Raw genomic sequence first — 23,295 nt, 5'->3', positions numbered from 1 at the left:
CCACGGACCTTGGGCAGTGATTCCTGAACTTCCCCAGCATCACCCACCACCTTTTGGTCTGAACACACAGATCACTTCCACGCTGAATGGGATCCTTGCTCTCTACTTTCCCCACTCTTCTTTCTCTGTCTCTGTCTCTCTCTCCTTCCCTCCTTTCTTTGTCCAGCCCCTCCCATCACCCTCTATTGCTTCCAAGGCTCTCTCCATCCACAGCTCCACCAAATAATCCTGAGTAAGTGACCGTCTTCCATAATGGCCCATTTTCCCTATATTTTTATTTGCATGTGCAAAGGGATGCTTGTCAGGGAACCTGGCAAATGCCTGCCCCACATTCGATGTGGAGCCTACTTAAAATAAAAATTAAAAACAAAAAAAATTTAAAGGGGATTGGTTGTCTTTTAAATAGGGGTAAAGAAATAAACCAGATTAGGGGTGCCTGAGTGGCTCAGTCGGTTAAGCTTCTGACTTCGGCTCAGGTCATGATCTCACAGTCCGTGGGTTTGAGCCCCATGTCGGACTCTGTGCTGACAGCTAGCTTAGAACCTGGAGCCTGTTTTGGATTCTGTATCTCCCTCTCTCTCCGACCCTCCCCTGCTCACACTGAGATCTCTCTCTCTGACTCTCAAAAATAAATGAAAAACATTTTTTAAAAATTTAGAAATAAAACAGATTATAGATATGAGTGTTTGGTGACATCTCACTAATCCTTTTAACATGCATTCCTCTCGCTTATTTCTGTGAATAATGAAGCTTTGCTTTCTGTGGGTTTTTAGCCAGACATCCATCTGATAAAAGACAAGGAATGTCTGTATAGAAAGCAGATACAGTTGACGCTGTTTTGGTTGGACCCGGCGTGGGAAGCCTGGGCCCGGGCCCCGCTGGCCCTCGCTGACCTGTCAGGGTCCGGTGAGCGTTCCGCACATGCTCTCTATTGACAGCGTGAACTGATTGAATTCCGTCTTCCTGAAGTTCTTCTGCTGTTTGACAGGCCCAGGGAATCCTTCTTCTTCAGGCCCAAAGGTTTTGTTTATAAGCAAAATCGAATTAAGAGTGTCCCTGGATTGTGCTCCCCAGACTGACACAGTGTTGTCTGTGAGATACATCTCAGTCTTTTAAAAATGACCATCACTGGCAAGAGCGGCATCCAACCTAGTTGTATGTTTGCACCAAGAAGGAAACATCATTAATTATACATTTATTTTTGCTTTCTAGTCAAAGAGGATTGGAACGTCAGAATTACCAAGCTACGGAAGCAAGTGGAAGAGATTTTTAATTTGAAATTTGGTAGGTAAAACCCAGTGATTAGGTCTTAGTTTAGAAACTTAAATGAAGGGCAGGGCTCTGAATGAAGTACAGCATGTCAGGACCTACAGAAGGAACATCCCAGAAACTGGGTTTCAGTTGATCTCTGCTACTAAGTTTGCTCCTTAACCCTGCGCACCTTTATTTCTCTCGGATTCAGTTGTGTTATGTATCCGAATGGGAGAGGTAGGGAGGAACTGGGGAGATCTCCCCCACCATGGTCTGCACTTTGAGTCCCACTGACCCTGCGAACATGCATCAAATAAGTCTCATTGTTTGGTTCATCTTAGAATTGGTGATGGCTGTTGAGCTCTGTCTTGAGGATTCTGAGTAGACTCAGCAAGAGACTTTCAGTCGATTGGGTGCCTGTCATGGTAAACGAAGTAAGGAGTACGAGTGACAGCAGTGTCCCGGGCCTTCCCATCTGTCACTGTAGTACCTGGCCTGAACGTTCTGTGGCCTGGATCTGGAATCTGCCACTTCTGCCCCTGATCCAACTTGATGACCTCTGCTTAGGTGCACCCGATGCTGTGCTTTTCTTTCCTGGCAGACCTGTCTCTTCGGGTGTGAAGTGGCCCATAGTCATTTCTGCACAGAGCACAGAGATCACTTTGGCTAAAATGTTCTTTTTACAAGCACTTATTTTTAGGCCCATTCTTCAGTTTTGCACGATACACTACACAAAGTGCTTCCAATAACTGAGTGGAGGCTCCCCCTTAAAAAAAGATCTGTTGATTGGAGATTGCTAGGTGGTAGGGAATTTTTGCATAACACATTTGAGAATGCCAGATTGTTAGCTCGACTTCTTGTCGTGATCGTTTTGCAATTTGTACAAATACCAAATACACCTCAAATTAGTATAATGTTCTATGTCAAATATACGTCGATAAAATGAAAAAGTTTTTTTATTCTTAAAAAGCCTATTAAGATTGCAGACAAAAATAAAAGATTGTCTATAAAATGGTACGTTCTGCATGTTATGTTCTCTTTAACCTGCAGCTCAAGCTCTTGGACTCACAGAGGCAGTCAAAGTACCATACCCTGTGTTTGAATCAAACCCCGAGTTCCTTTATGTAGAAGGCTTGCCAGAAGGAATTCCCTTCCGAAGCCCTACCTGGTTTGGAATCCCACGGCTCGAAAGGATTGTCCGTGGGAGTAATAAAATCAAGTTTGTTGTTAAAAAGTAAGTTCGATTTGCCAGTGTAGTCATTTATGGAATTAAAACAGTAACGTTCTGTTTCTGTTTTGAATTTTTTCTGGCTACCGGTAACACCTAAGGCTTTGAAGTCGGTGATGGGAAGGCACAGCTCTGAGCTGCAGTCCTGGCATTGGATGCTGCCTTTGCACATCCCTTAATCTGCACTTGATCTTCTCCCTCAGTACAAGGAGAGCCCCCACGCCAGGCTCTCGGGGGTGGGGGGATGTGCAGCTGGGTCAGACACTGTGCCCACCCTTAGTGCTCCTAGCCACGGAGTAGAGGGTGAAGAGGCAGAGTTCTTTTCTGCTCTGTTATTCCTCATTAAGCTTATGGGCAGCTGCGTTCCTTCAGTTAAGCTCCTCATTTACACATCTGCAGGGTTTCTGCAGTTGTATCAACTAAACTGGTGTTGGTGGATTTTCATTTTCAGGAAAAAAGTCCCTTACTCTTCATAAAATCAAGTAGCAGATCACCCTGGGGGGAGGGGGAGGGGGGAAAAAGGTGGTTTTTGTCCATGATGAGAGAATTAATTGTATTACATGATGATGGCCTTTATAAAATAAAAAAAAATTCCCAGTCATGATAATGCTCTTCCCTGTCAAGACTGGTAGTGTACTGGTTCTTCTAATGTTTCTTGGTTTTCTTCCTAGACCTGAACTAGTTATCTCCTACTTGCCTCCTGGAATGGCTAGCAAGATAAACACTAAAGGTAAGACATGATATTTACTCTTTAGTAGACCTCAGTGCACTAGAACATTCCTTATTGACATGACCTAAATCACACAGAATCATTGGCCAGTATCTTTTTGGGGCTTTCAGTTTCTATGCCTTTTCCCCCCCTCCCAGGTATTTTCTGTAACAGACCCCTCCCCCTAACCACCACCACCCCGTTTTCTTTTCTAACATTTCATTGAAAAGTTCATGTTTGTGCTCCTCCTTCATTCACATGTCCATAGCTTTGTTGAGACTCGTGTGGAGGATTAAACTTCCAGTTGAATTCTTCAGGTTTCTTCAGAAAGATCCAAACTGTGTAAATGTTAATACTCTGCTTTTACAAAGTATCCCCTTCTGCGTTGTTTTTTTTTTTTTACAGTGCACAGAAGTAATCAATCGTGTGCTTATTTTACAGCCTTGCAGTCCCCAAAAAGACCACGAAGCCCTGGGAGTAATTCAAAAGTTCCTGAAATTGAGGTCACTGTGGAAGGTAAGGCCACTCTGGGTCAGGTTTCTGGCGATTCTCCAGTTCACTAATTATATCCATTGAATCTTCCAATTACAGTTTGTTTCTATACAAGTGAAATTTTATAAAACCCTGCTTAGGTGAAGAGTTATGATATGATATATAACTATGATAAAGTTACATTTCGGAATCAGTCTGATTGAGAATTTCCCAACGGTCTGTCCGCATTGTGTTCTTGGAGCACGTTGTAATTTGCTTGCAGGAAGATCCCTACGAGGCTCTTCTTGCCTAGTAAGGGTGCAACGAGAAATTTGCAGGGCTCTTTTCTCCTCTTTTTTTTTCCTGTTCTTTTGAGTGAAGAGTTGAGGGGTGGTATAAACAGCAAGCAGTACCTTTTTAAACTAGTTCCTACTGCATCTTCAGATTAACTCCTGCACTCCCATGCGGCCTGTGGAGGGCCTCATCTTCATGGGTTCACGCTGTTAAAGTTTTCTTGCCCAGGACAGGTGGGTCTCTGCCTGCTGTCCGACGCGGGTCTCTCCCCGCCGTCTCTTGAATTAACGCAGAAAGAAAAGCTGACATTATTATGATAATTCTTTGTCATCACACAACCTCAAGTTTTGTGTTAATAGTATGCAGCACTAAGTGAAGCCTAAGCCCCCGTTTTGTTATCTTGGGGGCTTGAGTAGAGCCTGCAACTGTCGATCTCAGGGCCATGAATTCAGGCTCCACGTTGGGCATGGAGCCTACTGAAAAATACAAGTATAAGTAAACTCTTGGTCATGAGTTACAGGTTAGAAAAATAGAGAAAGAGTTAATGTAATGCATTAATATGATTAGATCTTTAGAAATAAGGTTATCAGGTATAATTTTAAGACTATATTCTATTGTAACCAACTGTGATTTTACAAAGAGGGAGATGCAAGAAAGAAATTCTGAAGGTTGGTTACCCTTTCGTAGCTCAGAAATTAGGAGACTGGTTTCTCGATTTCCTCTTGTGCCTTCTTTCATGGGACTTCCGGGATTAGGTGTGCATACAAGGCAAAGTACAGATAAGCTGTAGTGTCAGCCCTGCCTGGACCCATGGACCCATTGTCTGCAAAAGCAGATGTAGTATTTTAAGGTGATTTATTTAGTGAAGAGCTGTGTCCATGTCCAGAAACTTTTTGCCAGTTTATGGCTGAGGAGGGGCCCTGGGAGTAGTATTTTGTTCGTACCACACTAATATTCTGTTTTAAATAATAAACTGTGCTTGTTTGGGAGTTTTTAACTTTAAGAAATAAACTTATTAGATAATTATGACCCAGTAAAATGCACTCATTGTGATTGTACAGTTTGCGTTTTGAGACATGTTTGTTCCACTGCTTGAGTCACAGCTTCTAGAACACATCCATCACCGGGGTGCCCCTGTGCTCCTCAGCAGCCAGACCCCACCCCATCCCAGACCGCCCCTGGCCACCACCGGTCTGCTTTTTTGTCACCATGGAATACTTTTGCCTATTCTGGAATATTCTATAAATGGAGCCCTACTGTATCTGTTCTTTTTATGGTCAGATGCTTTTCCTCCATCTAATGCTTTTGGATTTACATTTTATGGTGGGTTTCAGTGCTTCCTTTTTAGTGCCGAATGCTCCTTCATGGTGGGGACTCACCGTGTGTCGTTGACACATTTGTCAGTGGACATTCGAGTTTGTTTCCAGCCTTGTCTAAAAACGATGCTGCAAACATTTGTGTACAAAGTGCGGCATACGGTCTCCTCTTGAGGAGGAATTTGAGAACCAGGGAGTGGTTCGCATTCTCTGAAATTGTCAAACACTTTTCTAAAGTGGTTTTGTCGTTTCTCACTCCTGCCAGGGATGTGTGCATTCCAGTTGACGCACATCCTTGCGGTACTTGACGTTATCACTATTTTAAATATAGCTGTTGTGGTGGGTGTGCAGTGTTATTTCACTTAACCATAAGCCCGAATACTGCTTCATTAGTGTGGGATACAAGCTAGATCAACTCAGTTCTGTCTGCCGCCCACAAATGTCTCCCTGTCTCACCCTGTTGAATCACGAGCATTGAGTAGAAGCAGAGATATGAGCTGGGTGCCTCTAGTAACCTGTTGCAGGGCTGTGGGGACAGAGTAGACTGATGGCCTCTGCGTGTGCACACCTGCTGGCTAAGCCCGGCTGCTAGAGCCTGGTAGCCCGTAGTCCCTTGGCTTTCAGCACCTTGCCGTCTTGAAGAAGCTGTCGTTTTTACTCATGAGTTCTGAAATAATTAGAGTAGAATGTTGCGTCTTGACATTTTATAGAGAATCACAGATACGTTTCATCTTGAGTCTCCCGGTCACATCCTCACCTCTAACACTCGTGAGGGTTTGGTGAGGCCATGTCTTTCCGGGCCAAGTACAGCAGGTGGACGTGGCCGCATGCGTGCTGAGGTCATCTGTTACTGATATCTAGGACAGGCTCAAGTTCTTGTCTGCGAGCACATCAGAGAGACCATGCAGCGGTGGAGACCGGGGAGCCAGACTCCTCCCCTTGTCTGCGTGTGGTCGACTGCACATCACGTAGCTCCTAGGACCCAGTTTCTCCATGGATGAAGTGGACATGGTGATGATCCCGGTGAAAACTAAGTCAGTTAAAACACAGAATGTGCTTGGGACAGTGAATGTGTGTGCACCTTTCGCTGTGGCACTGTCACTGCACACACTGTTCACCAAGCAGAAATCTTTTCTGTGAAGATAAGCAAAGGAAGTCGGTAACTCCACAGAAGGGTAATTTAGGTGAAAGTCCAGAGCCTATACAAATACTTCTGCAAATTGGGAAATTTAGAGTTTGAGGCTGCATTTTTAGAATAGTGGTTATTTTCTAAAGAAATCTGAATAAACTTACTTTCTTTTTTCCCATTATTTTGGCTAATTTCTTTACTGTTTAAAAATTGCACACTGGCTTCAGATGAAAATCAGCTTATTATTTAAGCATTAGCTGTCCCTATGTAAAGAAGACTCCAGGCCTAGGGTTTATAACAATAACCTAAATTAACCCTCCTTTCATTCAGTGTAAGAAAGCAGTTTCCTATAACATTGCTCCTAAATTGTACCAAGATCTCAAAGGAAGGATGTTTGTAGAGTCAGCTAAAGAGTCCACAGGAAGATCAGACGTTTGCACCTGCAGCTCTGGTTAAAGTTTAAAGGTGAAAAGAAAGACACAGGACCCAACATGGTTAACCAAAAATTAGATGGCTCCAGAAGGGCACGGGGAAGCATGAAGTGAAGTGAGGATACCTCCGATCTTCCAGAAAACGACTGAACGTAGGGACGGACGGCAGCAGAAAAGCGGATGGAGGGAGGGCCGTGGAGTTCTGTGCGGTGGCCGCTTTCCTCGCGCTGTGCTGTGTGCTGTTGGGGCTCAGCCTTGTTTTTCAGCCCTGTGTCCCAGAGGAAGCACAGGTGGCACTTAATCATGATTAAATGCATGTATTGATCAGGATTTTCTTTTAATTCTTCCGTAGGCCCTAATAACAACAACCCTCAAACCTCAGCAGTTCGAACCCCTACCCAGACTAATGGTTCTAATGTTCCCTTCAAGCCTCGAGGGAGAGAGTTTTCCTTTGGTAAATATGAATTTTCTTTTTCTTAATTTTATCATTTTAAACAAAAGGAACCAGTTGGAACACCTGGGTGCTCAGTGGGTTAAGTATCCGACTTCGCTCAGGTTATGATCTCACGGTTGTTGAGTTTGAGCCCTTCGTCAGACCCTGTGCTGACAGCTCAGAGCCTGGAGCCTGCTTCAGATTCTGTGTCTCCCTCTCTCTTGCCCTCCCCTGCTCATATGCCCTCCCTCTTTTCTCAAAAATAAATAAACATTAAAAAGTTTTTAAATAAAAGGAAACAATACAAATACTTTATTTTTCTAGGTGAATTGGGTTTAACTTGGTAAGTCAGTGTATCTTAGCTTTGTAATAGTTACTTAAGTGCTGTGCCTCAGTTTCTAGATCTGCAAAATGTGGAGAATATTCCTGCCTCATAGGATTATTATGAGGATTATGAATACTAAATTACAAGGTAGAACCATAATTGGCAGGTAGTAGATGCTGTAATTGTTTGGGGGGAGGTTTCTTGGTATTCATTTGTTTTTTTATTTTAGCCTTTGTCATTTATTTGTGGCCAGTGTATTAGTAAAACAGATTAATGATATATAAGATTAGAATAGTTGTGTAGCTACAAAGTTGTATATTTTTAAATTTTGTACTTCTTAAAGACACACAATAAAATAAGATGAGAAGTGCCTGAGCATGGATGTGTTTTGGTTAGTATTACTAATAACTGTCCTGTTTTTCACTTGCAGAGGCCTGGAATGCCAAGATCACAGACCTAAAACAGAAAGTTGAAAATCTTTTCAATGAAAAATGCGGTAAGGTCATTTTGAAAGATGAGTATTAAAATCTATATGGCATACTATCATTGGGATATCTGGGTGGCTGAGTTGGTTAAGCATCCGACTCTTGATTTTGATTCAGGTCATGATCTCAAATTTATATGACTTTAAGCCCCACATCAGGCTCTGTGCTGACAGTGTGGAGCCTGCTTGGAATGTTCACTTTCCCTTTCTCTCTGCTTTTCCCCTGCTTGTTGTCTCTCTCTCTCAAAAAACAAACTAATTAAAAAGTTTTTTTAATATTACTATCATTGAAAGTGTTTGGTTTTGGGGCGCCTGGATAGCTCAGTCAGTTAAGTGTCCAACTCAGACTCAGGTCATGATCTTATGGTTCATGGATGTGAGCCCCGCATTTGGCTCTGTGCTGACAGCTCAGAGCCTGGAGCCTGCTTCAGATTCTATGTCTCCCTCCTCTGCCCCTTCTCTGCTCATGCTCCGACTGTCCCTTTCTCTCTTTCTCTCTCTCTCAAAAATAAATAAACATTACAGAAAGTGTTTGAGATTCACAAGTATGAATTCCATCATTTCTCTCACTTTTCTGAGCACTGCAAAATTAAACCTATATTTCTATAATATTTTTTCGTAAAAAAGAATTTTAATATCTACAAAATGTGATTTAAAATGCATTTTTTAAAATGTTAGGAAAGTGACAAATGTGAGCAATAAGAGGAACATGTGTGTGTGTTTTAAAGGCGAAGCTCTTGGCCTCAAGCAAGCTGTGAAAGTGCCGTTTGCATTATTTGAGTCTTTCCCAGAAGATTTCTATGTGGAGGGTCTGCCTGAGGGCGTGCCATTCCGGCGGCCGTCTACTTTTGGCATCCCAAGGCTGGAGAAGATACTCAGAAACAAGGCCAAAATCAAGTTCATCATTAAAAAGTAAGGACATTCAGGGCTCCCTGGTGGCTCAGTTTGGTTATGTGTCCAGCCCTAGAATTCGGCTCATGTCATGAGGTCACACAGTTCATGAGATCAAGCGCCGTATTGGGATTCCTGCATAATGTGGAGGCTGCGTAGGATTCGCTCTCTCTCTCTCCCTCTCTCTCTCTCTGTCTCCAATTTTTTTAAAAAATTAAAATTTTTAACTTCAAAAACTAAAGTAAGGACATTCAGATGAAACTAGACTGGGTCGGTGCTGGGGCACAGCCAGACTAGCGCATGGATTCACCTTTGTGGCCATATTAGCTCTAGGATCCAAAACTCTTTAAGCTGTACCTCTGAGGATCCTTTACATTTCCCATAATTGGTTAAAATAGGGAAGGAGAGCTGTGGTTTGCCAGAATGGTCCCAACTTGATTGTGTTGAAATCTACCAATTTTCGCATTTTACTAGTCAGTGCTGCTGGAATGTAAGCAGAAGTCGAGTTTTGTGGAGCCTGTTACTTCTCCAGCTGACAGAATGCTTTGCCTTTCTGTTTGCCTTGGAGGTCTATGAATTAGGCCAACACCACAGAGATCACTGGGAATAATTGGAATTTAAAAATACATATTGATGCTTAAGAATTATTTGAAATTAACTGAAGTGACTTTGAGGTGTCATTTATTAATGCCTGTTTGGAGTCGCACAGCGGTGTTGGCATACGCCAAGCTGACACCGCCAGGCGCCGGGGCCACCTTTTGTGGTCTGCAGAGGTCTGGCAGTAAGTAGTCAAGGCCTCATCTTCTGCTTGATAGAGCGAGACTTGTTCTTACGTGTCTGTGCTGACCGCACACAGCCTTGTTCCCTGTCTTCATTCTCAAGCCTAGCACTGGATCCTTCCAGGATCTCATGGAATCCGTGGGAAGAAGCAGCTAATTTAAGCTCAAGAGGGCAGGGCAGGCGTTAGGACCATGAGTATAATTGGTCTTATTGTAGGTGTTCCTTTAGTTGAGGCACTGTTCTTCCATTCCTGATAATTGCAATGTGTATTAGCAGAAAGTAAATGGGTTTTTAAATTTTAAAGTTTTCTTATCATATTATTAGCATACATGGGTTTTTTCTCTTTTCGTGTTTCAGGCCTGAAATGTTTGAGACTGCAATTAAGGAGAGCACGTCCTCCTCTAAGAGCCCTCCGAGTAAGTGTCCTTGCGTGCCATTTGCAGTCCTCCTCACGGCAGTGATCTACCACCATAAAATCTAGGGAGTTCATGGAAAGTTGTGCTCCAGGGGCACCTGGGTGGCTCAGTCGGTGAAGCGTCCCGACTCTTGATCTCAGCTCAGGTCTTGTTCTCAGGGTCGTGAGTTAGCACAAGCCCCATGTTGGGCTCCGTGCCAGGCTCGGAGCCTACTTTGAGCAACATAAAGTGGGGTTATGACTGATTTATGATTTGGACTTTATTTAATGAATGAGAATCTCTGCGTGTCTGACGCTATACTAATCCCAGCAAGAAAGAGCAGAAGGCAAGGGGACGAAAGTCTTTCAGAAAGCTTTGTGCCACAGAATGACAGAACACACCATAGAAAGGAAAAAACGTTGAACAAAATTGGGTTAAATACTTCTTGTGAGGTCTGGATTGTAAGAATATCACTAGAGATGATTTAAATCTATTTTGTGTACATTCTAATCTGATGTTTCTATTTTAAGGAAAAATAAATTCATCGCCCAATGTTAATACTACTGCATCTGGTGTTGAAGATCTTAACATCATTCAGGTGACGATTCCAGGTATGGTTTCACTGCCGTTATCTATGTGTGGGGTTTTCCTTCTTTGAGTTTTCATTTAGAGTTTAGGGGTTCCTGGTGCTCGCTCTTTGTAGGAGTGTGCCCCACACCTGCCCTTCAGAAAGCACTCCCCAAACACATCACCCCATTGGTTCCTTTCCAGAAAGCTCTAGGTGGTTACCAGATGTGCCATGAGCTAGTACCGAGTAGTTGATGATTTTCACAGTCAGAATAAAGGCTTAGTATTTTCTTTTCTTTGCTTTTTCATTGTGTTTCTTTTAACATTTATTCATTTTTGAGAGAGAGAGAGAGAGAGCGAGGGGGTGAGGGGCAGAGAGAGAGGGAGACACAGAATCAGAAGCAGGCTTCAGGCTCTGAGCTGTCAGCACAGAGCTCAACATAGGGCTCAAGAGGTGAGATCATGACCTGAGCTGAGCTGAAGTCGGATGCTTAACTGACTGAGCCACCCAGGTGCCCCAAGGCTTAGCATTTTCAGTTTACTTCTTAAGTCATTTTAATATTGATTACTGAAAAATACTTCAGTCTTCTGAAAGCACCTAAAAATTGACTTGGAATTCAGCTTGCATCAGTGGGGCTCTAGGGTGTCTCGGCTGAGCGTCCAACTCTGATCTTGATCATAGTTCATGTGATTGAGCCTCACATCAAGCTCTGTGCTAAGAGCACAGATGCTGCTTGGGATTCTCTCTCTGCCCCTCCCCTGGTCTCATTCTCTCTCTCTCTCTGCCTCTCTCTCTCTCTCTCTCGATAATTAAATAGACATTCAGAATACCCTAGGGGCACCTGGGTGGCTCAGTTCAGGATCTTGCAGTTGGTTCGTGGCTTCGAGCCCCGTGTCAGGCTTTGGTGACGGTTCAGAGTCTGGAGCCTGCTTTAGATTCTGTGTCTCCCTCTCTCTCTCTCTCAAAAATAAAGAAACATTAAGAAACAAAAATTTTTTAATACTTTAAAATTGCATTATTGGGGCATCTGGGGATCAGTCCGTTAAGCATCTGACCTTAGCTCAGGTTATGATCTCACAGTTCATGAGTTCAATCTCCACATTGGGCTCTGTGCTTACAGCTCAGCCTAGAGCCTGCTTTGAGTTCTGTGTCTCCCTCTCTCTCCCCCTCCCCTACTCAAACTCTGTTTCTCAAAAATTAATGTTACAAAAAAGTTCTTTTACTTGCATTATTAAGCTAGGACTGTCCTCTCACCTTTTCTAGATGACGATAATGAAAGGCTATCAAAAGTTGAAAAAGCGAGACAGCTCAGAGAGCAAGTGAACGACCTCTTTAGTCGGAAATTCGGTGAGTTCCGCGTGCTTGCGCTGGCAGAGGGCATTTCATTACCAAACTGTGGATTATGTTCAGGTAGCTGATATTTTCCGTTGTGCAAGGAAATAAGCTTTCAAAGGAAGTGTGTGGATTTTTCTAAAGTTCTTCCTAAGGAAACCTCAGCCCTATCAGACTCTTGACCATCAGGTCGGCGTCGAAGTGACTAGAACTGAGGTTCAAAGATAAGGTGATTTGACATGTGCATTGACCTTCGTTAACAGCTGAGACCGGCTTTAAATGTCAGTCTTTGTGTTTTGCAGCCACTGGTAGAACAAGAGGTTAATCCGTGTTGTGGTGCTGTCCTCTCCTAGGTGAAGCTATTGGTATGGGTTTCCCTGTGAAAGTTCCCTACAGGAAGATCACAATTAACCCCGGCTGCGTGGTGGTGGACGGCATGCCCCCCGGAGTGTCATTCAAAGCCCCCAGTTACCTGGAAATCAGCTCCATGAGAAGGATCTTGGATTCCGCAGAGTTCATTAAATTCACAGTCATTAGGTAAGTGAGCGCTCCCTGCTTGTTTGGTGGAATAAGCCTGCAGTCCAGGAGGCTCCGTCATCTTCCAGAATGTAGTCCTAGGTAATGAGAGGGTCCAGCTTGCCTTGCGGTGAACATGTAAAATACTTTAGTTATTTCACTGTGAGGTTCTCTTCTCCCTGAGCTGACTCTTAATTCTCTGGTTTCTAAGGCAAGGGCTTAGCAAACCATTGCTTGGGGACCAAAGCCAGCCCACTGCCTGCCATTTTATAAAGCCGTATTAAGACATAGCCCAATGCGCGTTTGTCCATAGGGCTTACCGCTACTTTCAGGTCACAGGGTAGCACCACATCATTGGGACCGACACAGTGTCGTCTGCAAAGCCTGAAACAGTTACTGTCCGGCCCATTACAGAAAAAAATTGGCCATCCTGTGTCTCAGGCCCCTCATCACAGGCTCAGGTCAGAAGGGTTCTGACCCCATGTCGCCCAGGTCCTTTTGTTTCCTTTCCTGTACAGTAAAAGCGTGAGTTGTCCCCTATGGGAGCATCAGTTCCCTATCCACAGCGTGGGGCCGATGATCACACCGCCTCGCTGACCCTGTTGGGAATTACATTCCTTGCCATGTGCCCGTCCCAGGGGGGTTGCAGTAGATGTCCTCCCTTCCATCTGCTGAGCAAGCGTCTACGTGGTCTTCGCCCTTCTTCCAGCTCCCAGAAACTTTGCTGTCACGAAATCCTCCCAATCAGTTCATTGCCACGTTCTCACTGTCTCTGGTACAGATCGCGTAGGTCTGGCTCTGGGAAGTAGCTCACGTGGTTACCCCCCGAGGTTCCCGTCATCCGCTCTTCTTCCCCCAGTGTTTGTCCCACTTACCCAGTGCCTGCAGTCCGTGCTTTCCCCTGGGGGGCTGGGGGAAAGCCTGCCTCCATCAGACCCTGCCGCTGGAATTACTCTCTCCTTTCTTCTTCACTCCTGTTCTTTTCTCACCATCTTGACTTTGGCCTTTTCTAATAATGGTCTGCAGAGTTCTTCCTCTGTCTGTCTATCCATAGATTAAAAAGTGTAAGATTGAAACGTAGTTGGATAACACTGCTCATTCTGACACGTAAGTGACATGCATTACATGTTAGTTAAATAAACTGAATGTACATGTAAATGCTTGTCGAGTAAAAATAACTGTTATGCAATTTGTTTCTCTCTTTAGACCATTTCCCGGACTTGTGATCAATAACCGTGAGTAAATTTCATGAAGTCTTTTTGTTTCTTCCCGTGTGGGGTGTGTGAGACTGTGTGCACTTGTGCTTGGCTCACACAGTGTAATATTTCAGTTCACTGACAGCAGTGACCAGGCAAAGTTGGTGTTTTAGCCTCAGTGTAAAAGCACTGTGCACCTTTTACATGTACAGTGGGGTTTGTTTCTTAGCCTTTTAAAAATCAGTTTATTTGTTCCTAAAATGGTAGTATTAGTACCCAAATTGAGAGCTATAGAGCACTTTATTATTTTTTTTAAATGTTTTTTATTCATTTCTATTTCTAGGAGAGAGAGAGAGCATGAGCAGGGGAGGGTCAGAGAGAGAGGGAGTCACAGACTGAAACAGGCTCCAGGCTCTGAGCTGGCAGTCAGCACAGAGCCCGATGCAGGGCTCAAACCCACAAACCGCGAGATCATGACCTAAGCGAAAGTCAGACGCTTAACCGACTAAGCCACCCAGGCGCCCCTCTTTAGAGCACTTCAAATGACTCATTATGTGTCAGACATCTTAAACAGGGATCACAGAGTTCCTGCCTGTGTGTGTAAATAAAGTTTTATTGGGGGTGGAGGGAGGAGATAACAAGAACATTTCTTGTCCCATTTGCTTATGGGAGTTGGGAAGCCGCTACAGAGAGCATCAGGGCCTGCACGGCCTGACACACGCACGTAACTAGCTCTTGTTGGAGAAGTCTGTTGACCCCCTAGCCTAAAGCAACACTCTATGTGCTCAGGAACTACAGCCTGTACTTGATGTTATTACTACAGTTACTGTACTGTTACTGTGTAATAACTGCACTGGATAAGTAGATCTTTGAGACAGAGCTTGCTTCCCTTCCTGGGTAAGCATCTGCCTGCACATGTGCTCTGAACCGTTGCATGAACAAACATGTACGTGTTCGTTCTTCCAGTTCCCTGATGTTCTTACCATTTTAAGTCGTATTTTTAGCAAATACTATCCATACATGTGCTAGTATGTTTTAGGTTCTGTAACTTGATTGAAATTTTTCAAAAGTGAACATTATTGTTTCCTAATACTGTTAGCATTCTGGTCTTTTTTTCCATTTGGCAGTATTATTAGAACTCTTTAAAACCCATCTACGTTGAGTCCTCAGTCTGTAGTCTGTTCACTGGGAAAGTGTGGAGCCTCTTGAATTCTGTGTTCAGGAGTTCCAGCGGCCCCCTGAGCAGCAGAGGCGCCCCGCCCCCGCCGGGGCCCGTGGCTGCTGCTCTGCCCTTCTGTCCTCCTCCCGCTGTTCATCCCGTCCGGGGCCTGCGCTCTTCAGTGTCCTAGATTTCGTTCTGCCTCCCAGGTTTTGGGTTTCACTTGATCATAAAATGTATTCATTTGATTGTACCCCCAAACCACGACTTCTCTTCTTATAGGTTCTGTTTTCCTTATTCTCTCCCTGGGCCAAGTGGTTAGTGCGTGGTGATGACAGTAATGAAAGAGAACATATACCTTGCTTTATGGATTTTTCATCATCTGTGTGGCATTCAGCCTGAATCACACCAGGGAATTTGGTCATTTAAGGAAATCCCATGATAATTCTTTCCTTTGGATTAAAAAAAAATTTTTTTAATATTTATTTTTGAGAGAGAGAGCAAGACAGCAAGCGAGAACAGGGGAAGGGCAGAGAGTGGGGGAAGACACAAAATCCGAAACAGGCTCCAGGCTCTGAGCTGTCAGCACAGAGCCCAATGCAGGGCTCAACCCATGAACCGTGAGATCATGACCTGAGTCAAAGTTGGGTGTTCAAATGACTGAGCCACCCAGGTGCCCCTGGCTTCTTTATTTTTTAATTATTAATCCCAATTCATCTGTCTTCTGTATAACTTTTAGTTTAAAAGTTTTTTAATTTTGAATCTCCTAGCCCCCTTAACATTGTTTAAAATGTTCAGTTTTGTTCTCATCCTTGTGCAGTAGTCTATAATAGAATTTTCCAGTAATTACTATAAATTAGGTATTCTGATGGGACATGCCAGAACTCATATTCCCTCCTTATCATGGGAAAATAGTGCCTGTTATGGCCAAGTTGGACCGTCCAAATTGAGACTATAGGTACAAATGCTTGTCCTTTGTGACAGCATGCCATGAAATAATTGTTTAAATCAGTGTGCTTTATTTTCAGAGTTGGTCGATCAGAGTGAGTCAGAAGGCCCGGTGATACAAGGTAAAATAAGTGGGGGTCAAACAGAATTATTCCTGCTTTTGTGATAAAATGGATCACATAAAGTTGCTAACGTCTACCTAACGTTAGGGCAGGTCATTTACATGTAGACTTTATGTCTTTGCCTCTGATTGGAAGCCTGTGTGTGCTCGAGATTTGGCCCCGGGGCCCCAGGCAGCCGGAGGGGAGGTCAGGATCCCCTGGGCTGTAGCAGAGAGTGCGGTTTCTGAGGGAGAAGGTTTTCTAGACTTTACCCCGTATGCCATTCGTTTCTAGTGCCAGTTATGAGCTGGACTGTGTCAGGTGGAAACGCGTGTGTGTGGCTTTACACATTCCTTAGGACCCAGCATGGAGGCCCCCTCCTGTGGTCCCCTGAAACCAAACAGAGGCCTTTATTAAAGGGGAACCCACAGAAAAGGGGAAAAGGACATAAAAAAAGAACTTCTTTCCCTCCTGTTAGAGCTATATGTTAGATTATGGTTGTTACTTAAGACTAAGGACCTTAAATGTCCGAAAAGGTGACTTGGAAGTCTGGTGGAGACATGTGTGTAGCTCGAGAGCCCATGGCTACTTTGTCTGGGACTCGTGCTGTGTGGTGCTGCGTGCGGAGGGCTTTGTCCTTGCCCTCCCTCAGCCCTCAGTGCGTGAGAGCAGTGCCACACCGGGTTGAAGTAAGTGTTCCTGTGTTTCTCTTCAGAATCCGCTGAGCCCAGCCAGTTGGAGGCTCCTGCAAGTGAAGGTAAAAGGATATGGTGGTCTGGCTGTCCCTGTCCCAAACTCGAGCCCCCAGAGCCTTCTTAGCCGGGGGGGTTGCTTCTCCTGCATCACACTACTGCTGTGTGGTTGGGTCTCTTTTGTTCCTGGGTGAATTGGACTTGTCATTTTTGCCCAGAAAGGTCATGTTAGCAATGACTTGTGTTTCTTTTGCCCCGTTTTCTCCAGATGGAACGATTACCTTCTACCTAGATTTTTAAATAGATACATAAGATGTGTGTTACTCTGAACACTTCAGTGGCACAATTAAGAACTGTTAGAGAAACAGCGTTTCTGAAAATGATATCTTAGTATCTTTACAATTCCTGATAAATCATTTTTAGCACAAAATTTGATCTGAGTGAGTTTAGAGTTCCACAGATTTGCATTCAGGGTGTAATTTGTCACTTCCTTTTTGCTTTTCTTGATAGAGATCAAGGAGACTGACGGAAACTCTCAGATCAAGCAAGAACCAGACCCTACGTGGTAGACCTCTTCCCTCCTAGGGTAAATCAGCATCTGTGTCTGGGGTGCCGTCTAGTGTTTGTCTGAACCCGCCTGCATGTTCAGAAGCTGACACTGTGTTTTCTCTGCTTCAGCCATAGTGAGGGCCAAGTATAAGCCCTACCGTGGTTTTCAGTTAGAAGTTCCAGCAGAGAGATTTTCCTTAGATCAGAATCTGTCTTTGAGTCAAAGACGTAAAAGCACTTTGGCTCTGAAAGAAAAATGTTTTGTTTCTAATCTGTAGGGTCGATCCTATCCTGTCCGTTAGAGTTCACTGTGACTTTCCTCCCAGTCACTGTAATGGTGTTTGCAGGGTCTGGCCGAACTGCTCAATCCATTTTGCCACTCCCGTAATTGACTTACAACCCTGAACCTGCTGCTCCAGACGTCTTGAACTTGGCGCGGTCGTTAACAGGAGCGGAGCTCTGGACCCCGCTGTTGAATGTTGACCCACTGGTTGAGGGTGTAGCTTCACAGTAGTGGGCCCTGAGGTGGCCCTGAGTGCTTTTTTTATACAGACTTTTTTTTTTTTTAATACTGTCTAATCAGGGATTTGAGTGCTGATTGAGTTGTGCTATCTGCGAATGTGAAATTCTTGTCATCAGATTAACCCGTGTTCTTGCTTATTTGTTTTCTTTCCTGTTTTAGCCTAAAGTATCAGTGGGTGAGAAGAGCTTTTCGGACCTGTTACTGCCCCAAGCTGTGTAATATACTTGTATAACAGAAATACCTTCTATACAAACCTTTTTTTCTACTTTTAGATAGAAATGTCTACTTTTTCAGCAGTTCTGTGAATTGAATTAAAGAGCAGAGTGACTGTAGATTTGGAATGGCTGGTTTCCTTTGGAATGTATTATAAGGATTTTACAGCAATGCTGGAAAAACGACAGGGAAAATGACAGGGATGAATCTCATCAGATTTTTTACGTAGCAACAGAGCCTTCAGCTATGGTGTTTATTTTCCAATCAAGTGAAGATCTCTCCTCCTGGAACATGTCGGCTCCTGCAGTGAAGAAAACAACCTGTGACAGTCCTTTTAGGTTTTCTATTTGAAAAATCATTTCAATGATCCTTTTGTTCACGGCTCTCCTTGACGACCAAGTGAACAGTTAGTATCTGTATATTTGACTAAACCTTTTCCTAAGCTGTCTATCATGGTTCATATGTTTTTTTATCATAATTAAAAAAAACCACCATCGGATCGCCTAACAGCCAGCGAGAGGTTAGTATGTCGGCGAGTGGCTTCCAGACAGAATACTCGGAACCTCTTCCACCTTGACTTGTCATCTGAATAAAACGCCTGGTGTTCCGGAAGCTGAGGATCAGGTATGCTTGTTGGGGCGAGCTCCGAGACGCCAGAGCCTCGCCGCCCTCGGCCTGTGGCTTGTGGGTCCCCTCGGATCGCTGTTCCCGCCTGGGTCAGGCCCCGGGCCTTTTCATTGCCTTCACTCTTTTAGATCTCGACGTGTGACACTGAGGCTCCAGTGTGGGGAGGGAGGGGCCCGCACGCTGATTCTGCGCCCTCTGCTAGTCCTGCGCCCTTCGTGGGAGGATCTTACGTGTGTTGGGATTTCACAGACAATGAGAGTTGTAAAATACCAGCTATAAGAAGCTAGAGTACGTGATGGCATAGAGTTTTCATTAGCTTTATCACAATATTCACGATGGAGAATTATATTACATGGTAGCAGAAATAGGCATTTTTATGTGTTGCTTATATTTTACCTCAAATTAAATTGTAGATATAGGGTAATAAATAAAATCCATCCATGCCTTTCACACACTAACTCATTTCTCTCGAAGGTCTTTTCGTGGCTCTGTCTGGAGCTCCCTGGGGTTCGGTGGTAGGTGGCGTGCAGCGCCAGGGCGAGGCGGGCCCAGCCCCAGCCCCCAACTCTGTGTCCGTGTGGTGCTGGGACAGCCCCTGTGACAGAGCCCCCGTGCACGTGGTCCAGGGATTTTCTGTTCTCCCCTCTCTTGCACTCTGGGAAAGCAGAACTCCCCGGTCACCAGCCTCCTGACCGACATTGGGGTGACAGCCACGCTGGGGGAGCCTGGTGCTTCCTGTAAAGCGTCCTTCACCAGTGCATGTAGCCCCGCCGCCCTCGCCCACAGCTTCCCACCTTGGCTGCGGAAGAGCCCGGCCCTCCTGGCCGCTGCTACAAGAGGTGAAGCGCTGACACGATCACTTTGTACCAAGCATTTGTGGGGTCACACACTCAACAGGGAGTCTGTTCTCCTCTCCACTGTATAGATAAGAGCAACAAATTTTGCACGCACACATGTGTTTTTTCTTTTTCTGTATTGTTGGAAAGCTTTTGCTTGTTCATGTCACATTGGCCCGGTGGGCCAGTGTCTGTCTTGGTCTCGGGGCAGACGGCACAGGATCCGCGCAGCCCGGGTCTGCTGCTGGAGGAGCCTGTGTGTGGAGCAAGTCGTCCTTCCCCGTGGGCTGTGGTCTCCTGCAGCTTCCCGCCCGCCTCCCTCAGCCCCGTCCCTCAGTGTCCCACCGCGTCCCGCCGTGTTCCGCCATCCCAGAGCTCTCAGGGAAGCTGCTCCCAGAGCAGCAGTGTTTCCCGGCCAGGTGACTCGTTCCCCAGCGGTCCTTCTCCTGCGGGGCCTCTGGGGGCTTGCTCCGTGGACACGGCGGCGGGGGTCGCCCTGGCTGGCTCTGGGGAGGGAGGGGAGGACCCCGGGAGGGCCAGGAGACGAAGCCCTCACCACCGTGTGCACAGATGGGCAGTGTGTACGTAAGCGAGACCACAGGTACTCAGCGCGGTTCTGCAGGGGAGCAGGGGTCCCTGGTGGGTCAGTGAGGACTGAACTGAGAACTGCAGCTCAGGCCTCAGTCAGTGTTTCTGTGTCCACGTCCATATTCCGTGAGTCCTGCCGGCGAGTGTACTGATGGAGAACAGGCTTTGCAACCAGATCCAAGCTCCAGTCTGGACAGCTGCTGCTCTTGAGGAACCTTCCATCAGGAGAACCATAGAAGCCAAGAAATGCGTCAGTCTGGGGACTACGAGTTACACTCCATCCGTGGGCCCGGCTAAGCGCAACCCCCTTCCCTACGCCCCGGATCTTCAGGGGAGGGGACAGTGAACATCTGTCCCGGAGCCCGTGGGCGCCGGCACCGTGGAGTGTGGGGCCGAGGGGAAGGGAGTGTGTCGGGAGAGATCTGTGTGTTTGCCTGCCCGGCCACCGTGGGTCACGGAGATGCGGCTGCTGGGCTCACGGGAACCGGCCCATTCCGGCAGGCAGCACGGCAGGGGAGTCCTCTCCAGACCTCTGATCCCCGGCTGAGGTGCGGGGTGTTTAGCGCGCCTTGCTGAGGTTGCTTTGACACTTGGATGAGGAACTGGATACTTGAGTCATGGCTCCCTACCCCCACCCCCCACCCCCCACTCCCAGTCTTCTCCCTAGTCTGACTTGGTTGACTTAACCGTGAGTGGGTGGTAGGTGAGTACCCCCCACCTCAGCATCTCTCCTAAATGGAGGCCTCAGTTTGTGGACATGCATGTATTTGGAAGACTGCTCTCCCCAGGGACGCCTTGGTTCCCTATGATGGGGACAAAGGGACAAAGGGTGGAACAGGGCTTCTGGAATGGAGATGGCTGTGGTCTGCAGCGTAGCAGCTCTTCCTTGGCTTTTCCGGCCTGTGAGTCCAGTGGGATGAGCACGAATGGGGCCATCATCCTTCTGTTGAGCCGCCCCCCCGCCAAAGTTGCTTTCCCGACCTGTGCAGTGTGGACTCCTACTCTGGTGTGTGAGGGATGAGCCTTCTGGACTGGGCCCCACGGCTCCCAGCCTTCTTAGAGAACAAATTGGAAAGCTTGCAGCTGGTGAGGGCCTAGGGGCCTGGTGGCCTGTTGACGCACAGTGGGTGGCCTGGCTTGGCTACCCCGAGGGGCTTTCTCACCCCCAGAACTGGGTGGGTTAAGTACAAAACAAAGGCTGGTTCCCCGATTTCATTAGTCTGCTCAACAATGGTCTTGTGTGTCACCTCCCCTCCCCCTTGGGCCCCACCCACCTCTCCCCCAAGAGCATACCTTGTGGTTTTATTTTAAGGAAGTGCCTGCAAAGTTGAAAGCCAGTGATGGCACAACAGCCATTTGTAAAAGGGTTTCCTGCCGGATTTCCTTCCCAGAAGCCAGACCAGGTGGTTGAGGGACATTTAGTAGCACCGACTTCATGTGTGGTCTCTGCTCCTGTAAGCCTCAAGTTCCATAAAGCAGTAATGACCCTTATCAAGGACCATGCCCTTGGCGTTGCTGAAGTGGACCTGGTAGGGGAGGTCCCCAGTCCTTTTGTTGTGCCCTAATCGCAAGTCCCCAGAGACCTCCAAGGAACCGGCACCGATGCAAGTACAAAAGGGTCTTTATTACAAGCTTGAGCAGGGGCTCACCCGCCTACCGGTGTCACGGCAGCAAGGTGAAGCCAAGAACAATAGCGAACAGGGTTTTTAAGGAGTAAGGGATGGGGGTGTTACAGTACACGTAGCATCATCACATAAGCACCAATTACAATTACAGCTTTGACCATTCAGTATCTGTGAGGTGTTCATTACTTTTGGTGGGACCCAATCATGACTTTTGAGAATCCTTTGAAAATGACCAATTATGAGGTGAGTTCAAAGGGCCCACGTGGGGTTCAGGCAAGCGGTGAGAAACTGGCTAGTTTGTATCTGCAGTTCCCAGCCTTGACTCAGACCATAGGAATGTCTCTTTTTACTTTTTGATTAGCTGAACTGAGGGCGGTCCAAGGATGGCTTTAGCCTTGAACAGTCGGAGGCTTTTCCTGGGACTGGGGCTACGTGCAGCCCAAGGTTTCTCTTAATGGAGGACTTAATTTTTTTGCTCTTCACTTTCAATAAAAACCATTTTACAGGACCGCCTTCCAGAAGCTTAGATGTCACAGGCTGTAAGATCTGGATCGATCCTGAAAGGATCTATTGCATTCAGAACAAAATCGTCCTCTTCATTATGGTGACCAGTGTAGAGCCTCTAGAAAAAGCCCTTCATAAAAGACAGCAGGTGAGGATTTCAAAAGCTCCCGGTGGGAGTGCAGTCAGAAAGCCATAGCCAGTGTGGGCTTACTGGCCTTCGGAAGGGACCGGTGCCGCGGCATGGCGTGTGTACGCCACCTGTCCACAGGGGACCCGCCCCCTCACTCCACCCCTGCGTGGCTTGTGTCCTGTAGCCCCTTGGGAATGGCAGAGGCACCGAGCCTGTGGCAAGTCTCAGACACGACACGGCCCGCTGGCTCCCTGCTTCGGCCTGGACGGATGTGTGCATGGCAGCCCGGCCCCAGTGACCGCGCCTGGAGGCAGGGTTTCCTCGTTACTGGAATTAGCTTGAAGTTCAAGCAAATCACAAAAACCCCTGCGGTGGCAGCTTGCTGCTGGATTTCTCGTCTGTGGTTGATGAGCTTTAAATAACTTTCACCGCATGACACATCTGGGCCCCGTCAGCGTGAGTGAGGAAGTGTCAGCCGGGCGGTGGGTTTGGGTCTGGGCGGGTTTGGGTCTGGGCGGGCCAAGCACAGGCCAAGCCCTGGGGGCTCGCAAAATGCAAAATTCTACCCATCCCGGATCTGGTGCCTCAGGGACAGCCCCAGGCGGAAGCTCATGGACTTGGTATTCTGCCTTCTGCCTGACCTTGTCTGTCCCAGCAGCGAGAGCCTGTCCTGTACGACCCTCACACTTGCCTACTGTCATTCATGTGACCTTGCCCTCCTTCAAGGCCCAGTTTAACCGGTGAGGAGGCGCTGCCTGCACAGTGCTTCGGTGAGAGCTGTTTGCCAAGCTAAGCGCTTGAACCTCACGTGGTCCTCAACACGGCCTGCAAAATGTGCGCGGTTGTCAGCGCCATCTTACAGGTGAAAAAACTGAGGCTTAGAGTTAGCTTGAGGTCTCCCAACTAGAGGGGAAGGCATCTGAATGCACAAAGCAAGTGTGTGTGTATGTGAGCCCACCGCCCCCACAGCCGGCCGTTGGCACGTGGTACCGCTAAGGCAGCCAGGCAAGTCTCGGGCGGGGTCTGAGCCTTCGCTCCTGAATCCCTAGGC

The 23,295-nt window shown here is 46.5% G+C and overlaps 1 protein-coding gene across 1 annotated transcript in view; it reads left to right on the top strand.

The window, feature by feature from the left end:
• The window catches only part of GTF2I (general transcription factor IIi), a 109,946-nt gene extending 90,923 nt beyond the window's left edge, over nt 1–19,023 (top strand). Inside the window, exons 20-35 of the mRNA XM_039255204.1 lie at nt 1,213–1,284; nt 2,302–2,485; nt 3,151–3,209; nt 3,630–3,704; nt 7,182–7,283; nt 8,018–8,083; nt 8,800–8,983; nt 10,100–10,158; nt 10,668–10,748; nt 11,969–12,052; nt 12,391–12,574; nt 13,760–13,788; nt 15,937–15,978; nt 16,673–16,714; nt 17,160–17,235; nt 17,881–19,023. Coding sequence (XP_039111135.1) covers nt 1,213–1,284; nt 2,302–2,485; nt 3,151–3,209; nt 3,630–3,704; nt 7,182–7,283; nt 8,018–8,083; nt 8,800–8,983; nt 10,100–10,158; nt 10,668–10,748; nt 11,969–12,052; nt 12,391–12,574; nt 13,760–13,788; nt 15,937–15,978; nt 16,673–16,714; nt 17,160–17,218 — 1,322 coding nt within the window. The 3' untranslated portion in view covers nt 17,219–17,235; nt 17,881–19,023. The remainder of the gene's footprint in view (nt 1–1,212; nt 1,285–2,301; nt 2,486–3,150; nt 3,210–3,629; nt 3,705–7,181; nt 7,284–8,017; nt 8,084–8,799; nt 8,984–10,099; nt 10,159–10,667; nt 10,749–11,968; nt 12,053–12,390; nt 12,575–13,759; nt 13,789–15,936; nt 15,979–16,672; nt 16,715–17,159; nt 17,236–17,880) is intronic.
• Nucleotides 19,024–23,295: the final 4,272 nt, after the last annotated feature.

Source organism: Hyaena hyaena, unplaced genomic scaffold, assembly GCF_003009895.1.
Source record: "Hyaena hyaena isolate Hyena2069 unplaced genomic scaffold, ASM300989v1 scaffold_514, whole genome shotgun sequence".
Lineage (NCBI taxonomy): Eukaryota > Metazoa > Chordata > Mammalia > Carnivora > Hyaenidae > Hyaena > Hyaena hyaena.
This window is presented reverse-complemented; position numbering and strand designations above follow the sequence as displayed.